The sequence below is a fragment of the Mobula birostris genome, chromosome 23 (genome assembly GCF_030028105.1).
Source record: "Mobula birostris isolate sMobBir1 chromosome 23, sMobBir1.hap1, whole genome shotgun sequence".
Classification (NCBI taxonomy): Eukaryota; Metazoa; Chordata; class Chondrichthyes; order Myliobatiformes; family Myliobatidae; genus Mobula; species Mobula birostris.
The window spans coordinates 59,939,100-59,954,627 of NC_092392.1; the positions used below are offsets into that span (position 1 = coordinate 59,939,100).

Below are 15,528 nucleotides of genomic sequence, written 5' to 3' on the forward strand. Positions count from 1 at the left end.
TTCTAGTCCTCTCAAAATGAATACTAACATTGTATTTGCATTCCTTACAACTGATTCAATTGCAAATTAACCTTTAGGAATCCTGCACGGTCTTCCAAATCCCTTTGCACCTCTGATTTCTGAATTTGCTCCCCGTTTAGAAAAAGTTCACAACTTTATTTCTTCTACCAAAGTGCATAACCATAACTTTGCTACACTGTAATCCATCTGCCGCTTCTTTGCCCATTCTCCAAATCTAATTCCTTGTGTAGACTCCCTGTTTCATCAATACTACTTGCCTCTCCACCAATCTTTGTATTTTCTGCAAACTTGGCCACAAAGCGTTTGACGTTTAACATGAAAAGAGGTGGTCCCAACACCGAGCCCTGCACCCACAGTTGGCCAGAATAGGTCCTCTTTATTCCCACTCTCTGCCTCAATTGTACCAGTGCCTGGGAAGAGTGGAATGAGCTGCTGCAATGGTTTGGCCTGGTAGCACTCATCCACTACGATGAGATGCTTTAAGAGGTTGGTCCTGACTGGTATAAACTCTTGCCTGAGCAAGGACCTGCTGCCACAGCAGATGCACAGTGGACGCAATCTCACTAACTCTCCACAGGGCTTTGGATAAGCTGGACAACAGTAATACATACCTCAGACAGCAATTACAGTTTGGTGTTCAACACCATCACTCCCTCAGTACTAATCAGCAAGCTTCAAAACCTGGGCCTTTGTAACTTCCCTCTGCAAACGGATTCTTGACAGACCATAGACAGTATGGATTGATGATAACCTCTCCTTGCTGGCAACCAACAAAGGTGCACCTCAAGGATGTGTGCTTAGCACACTGCACCACTCTACACTCATGACTGTGTGGCTGGGCACAGCTCGGAAACCATGTATAACTTTGCTGATGACGCCACTGTTGTTGGCAGAATCTCAGTAGGAATGAAATAGATAGGCTGGTCAAGTGGTGGTTAATTGCCTTAGGTGAATTATCTCTTAGTGAAGGTGCATGATAGTTGATGGGGATGTCAGGGAAAATAAGTTGCTGGGAAATAAGTGGGGAATGGGATTGATGGGAGTGCACTATGCGGTAGCATTGAGTAAATAGGCTTAATAGGTTTGCCACAGCGGATGCCATTGAGTGGGTTGGAGATGGTTATGCTCACATTGGAGCAACTGCCTTGTAGGTACGTTATGACTGAGCTCCACTGGTTTCTCTTAACCCCTATTGGGAGACTGTAATGTCCAATCTCTGGCCATTCCACGTAGCTGAAACTTCTCTGTAAGTTGCCTTAAGAAATGGCCTGAGAGATTTAGGGATCTGGGGTTAGCACAGTAATGTAGCATTGAGGTAAAATGTCTAATATTTCCTTGGCTGGAGTATGTGTAAGGGGAAAATTAGCTCCTGCTCCTATCCTTAACTATCAATTTAATCTTCATTTTATCCCAAGACAAAAGCCCACAATAGCATGTAGGCGTCGGAGTTCAATTCCAGTGTCCTCCATCGGGAAGTTTGTACATTCCTTTCCAGTGTCCAAACAAATAGTGGTTTGTAGGTTAGTTGGTCATTGTAAATTGTCCCAAGATCAGGCGATGATTAATTGGTAGGACTGTTGGGCAGTGAGACTCGAAGGGCTGGAAGCATTTATTTCTTGCTGTACCTCAATAAATAAAATATATAAGATATAGCCCTCAACATCAGGATAAGGAATCTACTATCAAACTCCAGAACTGTCCACTCTATAGGACACAATCTACCTGGATAGTTTGTCTGAGGAAAGTCTACAATATAAAAGCAATGTGTACAAGTTACCATGATTAGACTAATCTGAGGCAGGGCATTCTCTGCATTCAAATTAATTTCATTCTGATAACGCAGTCTCTTATAATGTTATATTGAGAGATGTGAGTTATCGTGTTTTTCCTACTGTTGCAATCGCCTCTCTCTAAGAATTACCATCTCCAAATCACTCAATTGCATAAGTAGTGCCAAATCCACCATCAACAACATCCTCAGAGTAGCTATCAACCAGAAATTCAGCTGGGAACAGGGAGCATCTGCAGTGAATGCTTCACCTCCTGACAGTCTTTGCATCATTTACAAGACACAAGTGAAGGAGTGTGAAGTAGCTTTCACTTGCCTGACATAACCTGTGAGAAGCTGGTGGTGGGTAACCTGACTATCTGCTACAGTCCTGATGAAAGTGCTTCCATGGTGCTGTTGGAGAAAGAGTTACAGCAATTCACATGGTTGCTTGGATTTCCAGCATCTGCAGATTTTCCCTTGTTTTAGAGATCCAGCATTTCTTTTTTAAAATTTCATCCAATGTGTGGCATCATGGTTGGATTGATGCCGGGGATTGAAAAGCCCATCCTGTGATGTACTCCAATATATTCTTTGGCTCATTTAAGTCTTAATATCATGCACAAATTCAGAGTAGGTACAACAGTGCTGAGACCAAGGGTGGCGATGGTGATTGCAGAGCTCCGTGCTAACCGCAGGAATTAGTGAGGCCCAGACATTCAAATACAAGAGCCTCAGTCTTCTGTCTTTCACCACTGAACTGGTGGGCATCCCCTCTGGGGCATCAGCCAAGTGACAATCCAAGGGCATTGGTAAACTTGAGGAGTCAAACAGGAGATCACAGGCTTCACCAAATTTCCCAGCATTTAATGGGGAAATGCTCCCGGTGCCTTCCCAGTGCAAAACTACAGGCTTGGCAAAATCAATGCCGTGCAATCAGCTATGGAAAGAACAAGTGGGTTCATTTTTGTGTTTGATTTAATCAGTTGTTTTTAAATATATTTAACTTTATAATTGCTTGTATTTTGCTATTTTAGTATTTTTCCAAATGTTTAAAATAGTTTTGGTATTTGTCATCCGTGTCCAAGCATGTTTGAATGGTTGTGATGTCAGGCTTGACCTCAGAGCCTCACTGGCTGGCAAGATATCTCCCTAATGTAGGCCTGTCCAATCAGCAGGGAGCTATCCTCTGGCAGAAGGATGCCCAGGGCCACTGACAGAACAAGCATCCCCAGTGGGCTGTTTACTGTTGAGCTCTGGTAAGTTAGATCACTCCCTCTGAACGTGCACTGTAATGGGGCAGGAGATTTATACTCCTTTCGGATGAGATGTTAAACCTAGGCCCAGCCTGGCATCCCACATGGATTTAAAATATCCTTTGCTTGTTTTGCAGATTGGCCCAATGTCCTGGCAGATGCTTATTGCTCAGCTGAAGTCATAACACTACCTGGTCTTTATCTCATTACTATTTGTGGAATCTTCCTGTGTAAACATTGGCTGCTGCATTTCCTGTGTTACAGTTGTGACTCCATGTGGAAATCAGTGGCAGGAGCAGTTTGAACATCTACCTCGACAGTGCTATCGTGACCCTAGGAAGTTATTTCTTTGCGATATATTCTTGATAACATTGCTTGTCTTACACAGTATGTGTAGTGGTGATAAGGAAGTTCCCTGGTGTGAACCCAGATCAAGAGGAACGAGTGTGGTTGACGATATTGAAATCTGCAGAGATGGAGTGGGATCAGATCACAACCTCCAGGTTGTTCCTGGGATGTTGCTTCCACTCTGGAGCTGTGGGTTCTGAGATGACTGATGACACTGAGGTGGGAACTGCAGACTCACCCACCAATGGGCTAGAAGATACCTGAGGGACAGCAGGCAGGTAGTTTGCGAGGCGCTGCTTACCCCGGCTTCTGTGTTCTCCATTCATGGTCTTGAGGTCCTCCATCCCATCCGCAATGCTGCATAAATACATAGATTGGTCACAGGCCAGAGGTTCCAAGAGTTTGGGGAGGGGGGGAGGGGATGCTGCGTTTCTTCAATGAGGTTTTGAGCATATAAAGTCAGAGCTGTATAGGTCAAAAATCAGATCCTTAGCCCATTACTTCCAAATTTCTAACCTCTCACCTATGCCTTCCTGTTTTAGGAATTTTGTGTCCTTCTATCAGGACTCTTAACCTGCTTCACTCTAGGGAACACAACCCAGCCTATCCAATCCTCCTTGTAATTGAAATCATCTGATCCAGACAGCAAATTGCTGAATCTCCTCTGCACTGCACATACATCCTCCCTGTAGTGTGGGGACCAGAACTGCACACTACACTCCATCTGAGGCACAACCAATGTTTTATAAAGTTGTAATGGGCAACCCTTATATCCTGTGCCATTTGTCTTTTTCATGAACCAAACACTTTTCAGGATCTATGGATTTGTACCCCAAGGTCCTCAGTTCATCAACACTTCACTATTTACTCTATATGTCCTTCCCTTAACTGACCTTCCAAAAGGAGTCACTTGCCACTCGTCAGGATTAAATTTCTTCTACTCTCCACTTTCCAGCTGATCAATACCCTGGTGTAGCCTAAGACAATCTCCGCTGTAGCTGGTCACGGGTAAGCAGGATATCGGTCTTGAAGAGCACACTGATTTCCACTTGTTTTTAGAGGCAGTGCTGTAGGAATCCTGGTCTGACAAGCATAGAGGAGGCAAGCATCACTGCTGTCTGGCAGATGACTAGTTTCATACTCATCTTAGATCCTGAAGTTTGTACATGTCTTGAGGCTCGTGAGTCAGGATTTCATGCCTACAGTTTTAGCGAGGAGGATACCTGACCAGTGAAGCCTGGGGGTGTGGCTCTGAGGCACTGATGCATTCTCAGATGTTATGGATATTGGTGAGTAGATATCTCCCATCAAAACAGGCAGCAATAAAGGCTTACACTTATCTCTTATCTTCCATGATTCCATTGCTTCCGCTTGTGTTTCACATTCTGATCTGGGAAACACGACAGCCTATTTCCACGCAGCACAAAAGGATAAAGGAATCCTTGTTGGAGGTTTTGATTGAGGGATAAGTAATGATCAGGAAACCAGAAACATTCCCCTTACCCCTTCTGGAACCATTGCAGGGATTCTTTTGTGACCAGCTGAGAGTGCAGTTCAGGCCCCAGAGGTTTGACTCTGATTATACAGAATAAAATAGAATGCACAGGCATAGAGAAAATTGCACTATAACTGTATTAGATTGGAAATGAATGGTTTGTACCAAGCACAGCTAAATGTTTTGACCTGAAGGGGAAAATATCTGCATTAAATTAAAGCCAGAAGCTCTATCTTTCTATAAAAATATCTTCAGTAACAGATCTTGGTTGTATGAATTTTAGGCAAATGATCTTTAGTGTGTTCCTTGTAGAAAACCAGTTACAGCTGACTCAGCAGCTGGGCTTTGTGTGTGGGGAAAAACAAGCCAGAAGCTAGTGGAAAACTACAAGATTAAGCATGCTTGCAGTGAACAGGGAGCCCCTTCCGTACCACTATATTTGGTCTGAACAAACAGAGTAGCACAGTAATTTTTATCAAGTGGTACTGCAGAAATCGGTGACAAATGCTAGGTGTGAGCAATAACCCGAATTACTGCTCAGGCCGGAGGTGTCAGCCTTCCACTGCACGGTCCCAGAGTCTAGGTGCCATTCAGTACAGCATGCTACTACAACAGCCACTTCGCTGAGACAAACTAAACGCGATGAAGTTCTGGATCGTCGCAGCCCTGCAAAAGAAAAGAAGGATTGATTGTTATTCTGACACAGTCTAGGTTATTTTTACCTTCCTCCCCTTGACCTGGTGACTGGTAGAGAGTGCAGTTGTGGCTGGTAGCTACGCTGTAGGCAGCTGTCTACTGATGAGTGTACTTTTGGCAATGGATCAGGATGTGGGATCGGTTGGGAAACTTCCTACGTCCGAGCTCCCAGAAGGAAACATCGTCGCCTTTCTCAGACGGCACTCTGACCCGTTGGAACTGCCACAGCTGTTAACTCGGAGCTGGTTGTGAGTTAGGCGCCACACCAGCGTGATTTGTGCTTAGTGGATAGACTGGTCAACCTTCATGAGGTTCTGTCAGGAGTCTCGTGATAGTGAGATGAGAGATGGACGGATGCACAGCCAGGACTGCTTAGATCTTCCCCATGGCGCGTGAAGGAGTATTTCTCTGTGGGTACAGTTAAAAACAGCAGGAAGATAAAACCATAAGGAAGGCTGAAGTTTTTTTAGCTACTCAATTATTGAAAAGAGTGTAAATCCATGGAGATGGTACAGCACAGATCGACTTGGGATGGGAAATTATTGTTATGAGAATGGTTTGAGATATCAGGATTACTTGTAGTTGACCAGGAAACCTCTGGAAATTTGATAACTTAAATTTGTTTTTTTAATATAAGAAAGTTTTAACTGGGTTCCTTGGAAAATATAGCACTAATGTGGGGGTTGAGTCATCCTATGGATTAGATCTTAGAACATAGATCACTACAGGCCATTTGGTCCACAATGCTGTGCTGACCTTTTAACCTACTCTAAGATCAACCAAACCTTTCCCTCCTACACAGCCGTCCATTTATCCATCATACTTGTGCCTACCTAAGAGTTTCTTAAATCACCCTTGTACATCTGCCTCTACCACCAACACACTTCCAGTGTAAAAACTTAACTCTGACACCTCCCTATACTTTCATCCAATCACCTTAAAGGTTTGCCCCCTCGTGTCAGCCACTTCTACCCTAGGAAATCCACTCGATCTATGTTTCGTCATCCTGTACACCTTTATCAAGTCTCCTCTTATCTTCCTTATTCCCAAAGAGAAAGGCCTCACTCACTCAACCTCTCCTTATAAGACACGCTCTCTAGTCCAGACAGCATCCTGGTAAATCTATTCTGCACCTTCTCTAAAGCTTCCACATCCTTCCTATAATGAGGTGACCAGAATTAAACACAATATTTCAAGTGTGGTCTAACCACGGTATTATAGATTAGCAACATTACCGTGTGGCTCTTGAACTCCCCCCCCCCCCCCCCACCGAACTAAGGCCAATACATCATACACCTGATTAACAGCCCTATCAACTTGCACGGCGACTTTGAGTAAATATGGATGTGGGCCCCTTGATCCCTTTGTTCCTCCACACTGCTAAGAATCCTGGCCATTAACCCCATGTTCTAACTTCCAAAGTGATTAGAAGGGTTTAAGATACTGGGATTACTTGTAGTTGACCAAGAAACCTCAGGAAGTTTGAAAACATAGTTTTATATATATATAGGAAAGTTTTAACTGGGTTTCTTAGAAAAGGATATAATCCTCATGTAGGGTTTGAGTCATCCTGTGGACTTCTTCAAAGAAAGCTGTTAACATCACTTGTGTGTGATCTGCACATAAGAAATGGGTGATAATGGATCCACTTTCTATTAGCATCAAGGATTGTTGGAACAATACAAAATTGAGATTGTTCCAACTACACACGTGTTATGGCAAACATGGGCAGATCGCTATGGGAAGAGCACAGGGAAGTGGGGTTCGTATTGGATTGTGTTCACAAAGCCAGCATTGTCACTGTGTCTGTCTGCATCAGGCCACATCCCCAACCATCCATATTGCCAGCAGTTCCAGAGAGCTGAGATGATGTAGAGCAGGAATAGACAGATAGCCTTTCCTATCTGTCTCGGCACTCAGGGACATCGAATCTTTCTCACCTGACAGAAGTCGGAAAGATGCATGTGCCTGGCAGAATAGAGGCTTCAGATCTGGGTCTCTCGCGATGGTCCGGTTGACTAATCGAGAGCCTCTTGTCCAATTCGGTACCTGATTGATTGTAATGAAATGAACTGGGGAAAGCAGAAAAGCGTTTTAGTTGTTTGATCCAATTCAGCAAGAGCCTAAAAGATTTATGTTACTACAATAAATTCATTCTCCCTTAAGGTCAATTGAATATGAAGTTAGATGTCATCATACATCAAAGTTCAAAAGGTTCAACGTAAATTTATTATGAAAGTACACGTGTCACCATATACAATGCTGAGATTCATTTTGTGGGCATACTCAACAAATCCAATAACCATAGAATCAATAAAAGTCTGCACCATCTGAGCGTACAACCAGTATGCAAAAGACAAAAAACTCTACAAATATAAAAGAAAAAAATGAGCAATAAATATCGAGAACATGAGATAAAGAGTCCTTGAAAGTGAGTCCATAGGTTGTGGGAACAGTTCAGTGATGAGGCAATTGAAGTTCAGTGATCTAATGAAGTTACATTAGATGATAATACCAGAAACATAGAAACATAGAAAATAGGTGCAGGAGTAGGCCATTCGGCCCTTCGAGCCTACACCACCATCCAGTATGATCATGGCTGATCATCCAACTCAGAACCCTGGCCCAGCCTTCCCTCCATACCCCCTGATCCCCGTAGCCACAAGGGCCATATCTAACTCCCTCTTAAACATAGCCAATGAACTGGCCTCAACTGTTTTGTGGCAGAGAATTCCACAGATTCACCACTCTCTGTGTGAAGAAGTTTTTCCTAATCGCAGTCCTAAAAGGCTTCCCCTTTATCCTCAAACTGTGACCCCTCGTTCTGGACTTCCCCAACATCGGGAACAATCTTCCTGCATCTAGCCTGTCCAATCCCTTTAGGATTTTATACGTTTCAATCAGATCCGCCCTCAATCTTCTAAATTCCAATGAGTACAAGCCTAGTTCATCCAGCCTTTCTTCATATGAAAGTCCTGCCATCCCAGGAATCAATCTGGTGAACCTTCTTTGTACTCCCTCTATGGCAAGGATGTCTTTCCTCAGATTAGGGGACCAAAACTGCACACAATACTCCAGGTGTGGTCTCATCAAGGCCTTGTACAACTGCAGTAGTACCTCCCTGCTCCTGTACTCGAATCCTCATGCTATAAATGCCAGCATACCATTCGCCTTTTTCACTGCCTGCTGTACCTGCATGCCCACTTTCAATGACTGGTGTATAATGACACCCAGTTCTCGTTGCACCTCCCCTTTTCCTAATCGGCCACCATTCAGATAATAATCTGTTGTCCTATTTTTGCCACCAAAGTGGATAACTTCACATTTATCCACGTTAAATTGCATCTGCCATGAATTTGCCCACTCACCCAACCTATCCAAGTCACCCTGCATCCTCTTAGCATCCTCCTCACAGCTAATACTGCCACCCAGCTTCATGTCATCCGCAAACTTGGAGACGCTGCATTTAATTCCCTCATCCAAGTCATTAATATATATTGTAAACAACTGGGGTCCCAGCACTGAGCCTTGCGGTACCCCACTAGTCACTGCCTGCCATTCTGAAAAGGTCCCGTTTATTCCCACTCTTTGCTTCCTGTCTGCTAACCAACTCTCCACCCACACCAATACCTTACCCCCAATACCGTGTGCTTTAAGTTTGCACACTAATCTCCTGTGTGGGACCTTGTCAAAAGCCTTTTGAAAATCCAAATATACCACATCCACTGGTTCTCCCCTATCCATTCTACTAGTTACATCCTCAAAAAATTCTATGAGATTCGTCAGACATGATTTTCCTTTCACAAATCCATGCTGACTTTGTCCGATGATTTCACCGCTTTCCAAATGTGCTGTTATCACATCTTTGATAACTGACTCCAGCAGTTTCCCCACCACCGATGTCAGGCTAACCGGTCTATAATTCCCTGGTTTCTCTCTCCCTCCTTTTTTAAAAAGTGGGGTTACATTGGCCACCCTCCAATCCTCAGGAACTAGTCCAGAATTTAACGAGTTTTGAAAAATTATCACTAATGCATCCACTATTTCTTGGGCTACTTCCTTAAGCACTCTGGGATGCAGACCATCTGGCCCTGGGGATTTATCTGCCTTTAATCCCTTCAATTTACCTAACACCACTGAAGAATGGGTACCATCGGTAGCAGCAGCAAGATAATCTCATCCACACACACAAAATGCTGGAGGAATTCGCTAGCCCGGGCAGCATCTATGGAAAGCGAACTCTGCAGAAAGCAGAAAGTGGGGTGGAGGGAAAGATTTGCTTGGTGCTTTATTTCAAAATGTATACATGATACAAACTGTGAAGTGTAGTAAACTGTGATAGGAGTCATTGTCTTCAGCCCTCCCACCTTTTGCTCTGCTCACCCGTCTCTCACTCCATTCCTCTTAGTAGGACCTCTGCATGTCTGATCCAGTCTGTTGTCAGACTTGATGCCACTGGTAGGTCTGACATGGGTTCTAACCATATACTGTAGATGAGTCATCTTTAAGATGGCGTATTTCCATATCTGTAACATCAGCCAACTGCTTCAAGCATCTGCCCTCAAATACTCTTTAAGTTGCTCACTGTCTTATTTGATAACGTTCATTTGATGCCTGTGGAAATATTTTCTATGCTAAGGGCAGTGTTGTTAAAGTAGACAGCAGCAGCAGAGAGAGCTCCAGGTGAAATGGTGAGTCAGATAATCAGATGTAGGGCGTTGGACGGAAGCTTGAAGAGAGGCAATGGGCCATCGCATGTTGCTCAGCAGTGAGTGACCCACGTCTGCTATTAATTACTGGAAAAAGGCTGTGCCTACCCAGTGAAGCTACAACACTACAGCACAGTTCAGGCCTTGCGGCTCACGATGTTGTGCCAAATTTATAACCTCGTCTGCGATCAATCCAACCCTTCTCCCCTACATAGCTCTCCATGGCCCATCATTGCCAAGCATTTCTTAAATGCCCCTGATGTACAGTATCTGCCTCTACCACCGCCCCTGGCAGGGTGTTCCATGCACCCACCGTTCTTTCTGAAAGACATTCCCCCCTTAGCAGTGCGGTCACTCGAGTTGAGTGTGAAGTTCTCCCGAGGGGTTGTCTATTGGTGGCTGCGGGGTCCACGTTCATGGTGTGGGTGGGGGTAAGTGGTGGCTGTGGTTAGTAGTTGGGTCTTTCGCCTGCAAACTCTCTCCTCTTGCAGCTGCCGCTGGTTCTCTGCAGCAGAGCTCGGGTCACTTTCACGTAGCGCTGCTCCCTCTTGAACGTATTTCCTCCGGTTGTATCTTGTGAGTGGAAAGTCTTCCCAGTTTCTAGATGCAGTGTTGAATTTCTTCAGATTTATTTTTGACGTTACCTTTGAGGTGTTTCCTTTGCTCACTAGTGGCTCGCTGACCTTCCTTCAACGGAGAGTATAGGATCTGTTCCAGGCGTGAGTTAGGCATCTGGGTGACAAGACCTAACCATCAGAGTTGGTGCTGCTCATTTAGGCCTCCTCCAATATGCTGGTCTTAGTGTGTCTGTCCTTCCAGATGATCCTCAATATTTTTGCTGGCATTGTTCCAGGGCTTTCAGGGGTCTACTGTCAACGGTCCATGATTCAGCTCCATGTAGGGAGGATGGCTGCTGTATAAACCTCGTTTTGTTTGAACCCGTAGGTCGCGGTCTTCAAACACTCTTCTTTAATCTTACATAGGCTCCACTGGCACTACTCAGGTTGTGGTTGATCTCCAAGTCGATGTCAGCTTTCGAGGAGAGTGTCCTTAAAGAACGTGAACCAACACTCCTGCGACACATACACACCCAACTCCTGAAGGTCAACTTCCCTCAGAGCTTAGCTAGGCTCTAATATTCAAGAAGAAAGACAATGCAGATTGTGGCAATTACAGAGGCATCTCCCTCCGTCAACAACAGGCAAAGTGTTTGCACGCATCCTTATCAACTGACTTCTTACGCTATCTGAATTGCAGACAAGATCTTCACAGCACAATTACAGGAAGAGTGCCATGAACAAAGACAACTCTTTTTACTTGGCTGTTGTAGATTTGATAAAGGCATTTGATACAGTGGATTGCCGAGCTCCCTGGCTGCCCTGACAAGTACTTACAAATACCGAGGCTACTGCATGTTGGTATGTCAGTCAGAGTATTCAGCGCAGTGGCTCTGAACCAGAACCCTTCACTGTCAGCGCAGGGGTCAAACTGGTCTGCATCATTGTACTCACCCTATTTGTCATCTTCATTGCTGTCGTCCTTCACCTCATTGGTCAAGACCTGGCACAGGGAATCCCAATCTTGTATTGAATGGACAACAGGCTTTTCAACTTCAACTGGTTGAAGGTTCAAGGCCAAGAACAAGGTCAGCACTCTCACTATCACGGAGCTTCAGTATGCTGATGACAACGCCATTGCGGCACATCGGGCCCTGGGTCTTGTCTTCCTTATAAAAGACACGTCCTAAATCGACCACTGCCCATCAGCCATTTATCCAACCCTCCATGAAGATGTAAACATATGTGGCAACCCCTACACTTTCCTCCAATTACCTTAAAATTATCCTCCCTTGTCTTCGCCATTTCTGCCCTGGGAAAAACTCTCCAGCTAGCTGCTCATTCTATGCCTCTTATCATCTTGTACACCTCTATCAAGTCACCTCTCATCCTCCTTTGCTCCAAAGAGAGAGCCCTGGCTTGCTCAACCTTTCCTCATAAGATTCACTAGGTGGGATACTTGCTTTTGACCTGGTTAAATCCTTTATGACAACGTCCTGAAACAATGACAGGGTCTTTGTGACATAATGGGTCAGACAGCAGGGTAGGTAAGGGCCAGGCATGGGTCACCCACAAAGTCCATTACTCACAAGCCTCTCACAGCAGGACTCCTGACGAAGAGTCTCGGCCTGAAACGTCGACTGTACCTCTTCCTAGAGTTGCTGCCTGGCCTGCTGCGTTCACCAGCAACTTTGATGTGTGTTACATCATAGAAATGGTTTGTTTCCCTGTAAAACTCAGGCCAATATATACTACGTGATACAGTCCCCAGGGTTGTTTGGCAACATAGGGAACCGCATGTTTATGCACCTAACCTTTGAAAAGGTGGTTTACAAATACACTGAGTCAAATGAAAGCAGTTATGCTAAACTTTTTAAAAAATTGAAACTTAACCAGTGGTTTATAATTCACTCACTGACGTAGGTGTAACTAGCAAGGCCAGTGTTACCCTCATTCACTGCTCCCGAGGATGCAATGGAGAGTCACTGTGGTGAAGGTTCACCAGGCGGACTGTTGGGCAGACAGTTCCAGGTCTTGAACCCACTGAAGATGAAAATACTAAGCACAAGAGATTCAGCAGATGCTGGAAATCCAGAGTAACGTCGACTGCTTATTCCCCTCCATAGATCCTGCCTGACCTGCTGAGTTTCTCCAGCATTTTGTCCTTGCTGCCTCTCTACACTGATGCCTTTTGCCCACATCGTCCATATCTCCCTATCATCTCTAGTTAAGTGCTCTGCCTTCTTCCCACAGTCCAAAGGTGTACCACTTAGTAGGTTGATGGTAAATTGTCCTGTGATTAGGTTAGTGTTAGATAGATAGGTTGCTGGGCAGCGCAGCTCTGAAGCTGCTACTGTGTGATCAAGAATCTCCAGAGGGGAAGGCCCCAAATCCTTGGCTTTGCCTATTGCCTGGGCCGGGGTTGAAGTACTCGGCAGAGATGGTGCTCAGTGTCGGAGGGCTGGCTGGAGGCTCGAAGTTTTTGGACGGACTCAAGAGACGGCTGTGGTCGGGTGCTTCTAGGGTGCTGCATCGGCAAGTTTGCGGTGCTGGAGGTTCATGGCAGGGAGAGTTTCTCCCTTCTACCATCTGCGTGAGATGATGGGACTTTCGTGACTTTGAGACTTTTTTTTTTACCGTGCCCATGGTCTGTTCTTTATCAAATTACGGTATTGTTTTGCACTCTTGTAACTATATGTTATAATTATGTGGTTTTTGTCAGTTTTTCAGTCTTGATTTGTCTTGTGTTTCTGTGATATCATTCTGGAGGAACATTGTATCATTTCTTAATGCACGCATTACTAAATGACAATAAAAGAGGACTGCATGTCCTCATAATCATAATCATAATCTCAAAATAAAAAAATAAAATCACTGTATCCCCGGTCAGTGACCACTGACATATCATGGGATCACCATGCCAGTGATCACTGACACACCACAGGATTTTCCAGGATCACTAAATTAATAACCCTGACATGTCACTGGTCTCCAGGAAAAGCTAACACAACATCGGGAAACAAAATTTCCTACTTTAACTCTGAAGACTTTTGCACAGTTCCTTTGTCATGAATACTTTTGGCAAACTGATACTGTTCACTTAAATGCTTCAGGAACTTATAACTAAATAATGAACATGAAACCAAAGGATGGCTCATCAAATACCTGAACCTGAAGTCGTGGAGCAGGTGGTGGCCTGTTAAATAGTCTTCATAAGTTTTGGCTAATTGTTTCTTCAGATCCTTAACAGTGGTACTGTATCCATTAAAAATGTGGTCAGCAAACAGCAACTTCCCTCCAATGTACATCTGTTGGCAACAAGGAAGGTATTCATAAGTCAGTCAATATTTACCCGTTCCACCTCTGTGACTACCAGCTTTGAACATCCCTCACTATGAGCCGAATGAAGTGACTGCTCAGTGTTCCTTACAAATTTCTCCACAGTTGCAAGTTGCAAACCAAGGGAGAAAAACGAGTACGTGGCTTAATTCCTTTATTGTGTTTGGTAGCTCAAATCTCTGTGATGTGTTGGCTCTCATCTGTTGGCTTTTAATTTGGGAACCACACAGGATTTCCTTCTGTTTTAAAGGTGAGGAGCGGAAGCTATTAATTAATGTAATGGTCAGGTAACCAGGATGAACATTTATACAAAGATAGAAATGTTGTTTTAGACTGGGCAGCTCAAGAAACTGACACAGCAGTTCTTGATCCATACACACAAGAATTTGCATAAAAACATTAATGCTCCATTAGAAAATTTTTATATTTGCATATTATTTCTTAAATCCCAGAATTGTTACACTTAGTGAATCTACAGCTCTCTGGGGGAAAAAGATTTATAAGGTTACTCCTTGTTTCAGTAGTTGCCCCTTACTTTGAGAGCAAAACCCCTGGTTCCGGATTCCCACACTGGGGAAGAACACACTTCAATTGCCATTCTTCTAAATTTCAGACAGTATAAGCTAACTCTGGGTGGCCCAGTAGTGTAGAAGGACGTCCCTTTAGAACAGAGCTGAGGAGTAATTTCTTTAGCCAGATGGTGATGAATCTGTGGAATTCATTGCCACAGATGGAGGCCAAGTCATTGGATATATTTAAAGCGGAGGTTGATAGGTTATTGATTAGTAAGGTCATTAAGGGTTACGGGGAGAAGAAAGGAGAATGGGGTTGAGAGAGATAATAAATCAGCTATGATGGGATGACAGAGAGAACCTGAAGGGCTGAATGGCCTAATTCTGCTACTCATATCTTGTGACCTTATGATAGTGGTTAGCATATCACCATTACAATGCCAGCTGTGAGATCGGAGTTCAATTCCCTCCACTGTCTGTAAGGAGTTTGTACGTTCTCTCTGTGACCGTGTGGGTTTTCTCTGGGTGCTCTGGTTTCCTCCCACATTCCAAAGATGTATGGGTTAGGATTCATGAGCTGTGGACCTGTTATGTTGGCGCCAGAAACGTGGTGACATTTGCGAGCTGCCAGCACAATTTTTCATCATTTGATTTGATGATCAGTTCTAGTCACCTCACTACAGGACGGATGTGGAAACCATAGAAAGGGTGCAGAGGAGATTTACAAGGATGTTGCCTGGATTGGGGAGCATGCCTTACGAGAATAGGTTGAGTGAACTCGGCCTTTTCTCCTTGGAGTGACGGAGGATGAGAGGTGACCTGATAGA

At 44.3% G+C, this 15,528-nt stretch overlaps 1 protein-coding gene across 2 annotated transcripts in view; it reads right to left on the reverse strand.

The window, feature by feature from the left end:
* Nucleotides 1–5,018: 5,018 nt before the first annotated feature.
* Nucleotides 5,019–15,528, reverse strand: part of LOC140186655 (uncharacterized protein C3orf20-like) — a 144,129-nt gene continuing 133,619 nt past the window's right edge. For both annotated transcript variants that reach the window (XM_072241061.1, XM_072241060.1), the window contains 3 exons: nt 14,016–14,158; nt 7,525–7,656; nt 5,019–5,554 (listed from right to left, as the gene is read on the reverse strand). In XM_072241061.1, coding sequence (XP_072097162.1) covers nt 5,479–5,554; nt 7,525–7,656; nt 14,016–14,158 — 351 coding nt within the window. In that variant the 3' untranslated portion in view covers nt 5,019–5,478. The remainder of the gene's footprint in view (nt 5,555–7,524; nt 7,657–14,015; nt 14,159–15,528) is intronic.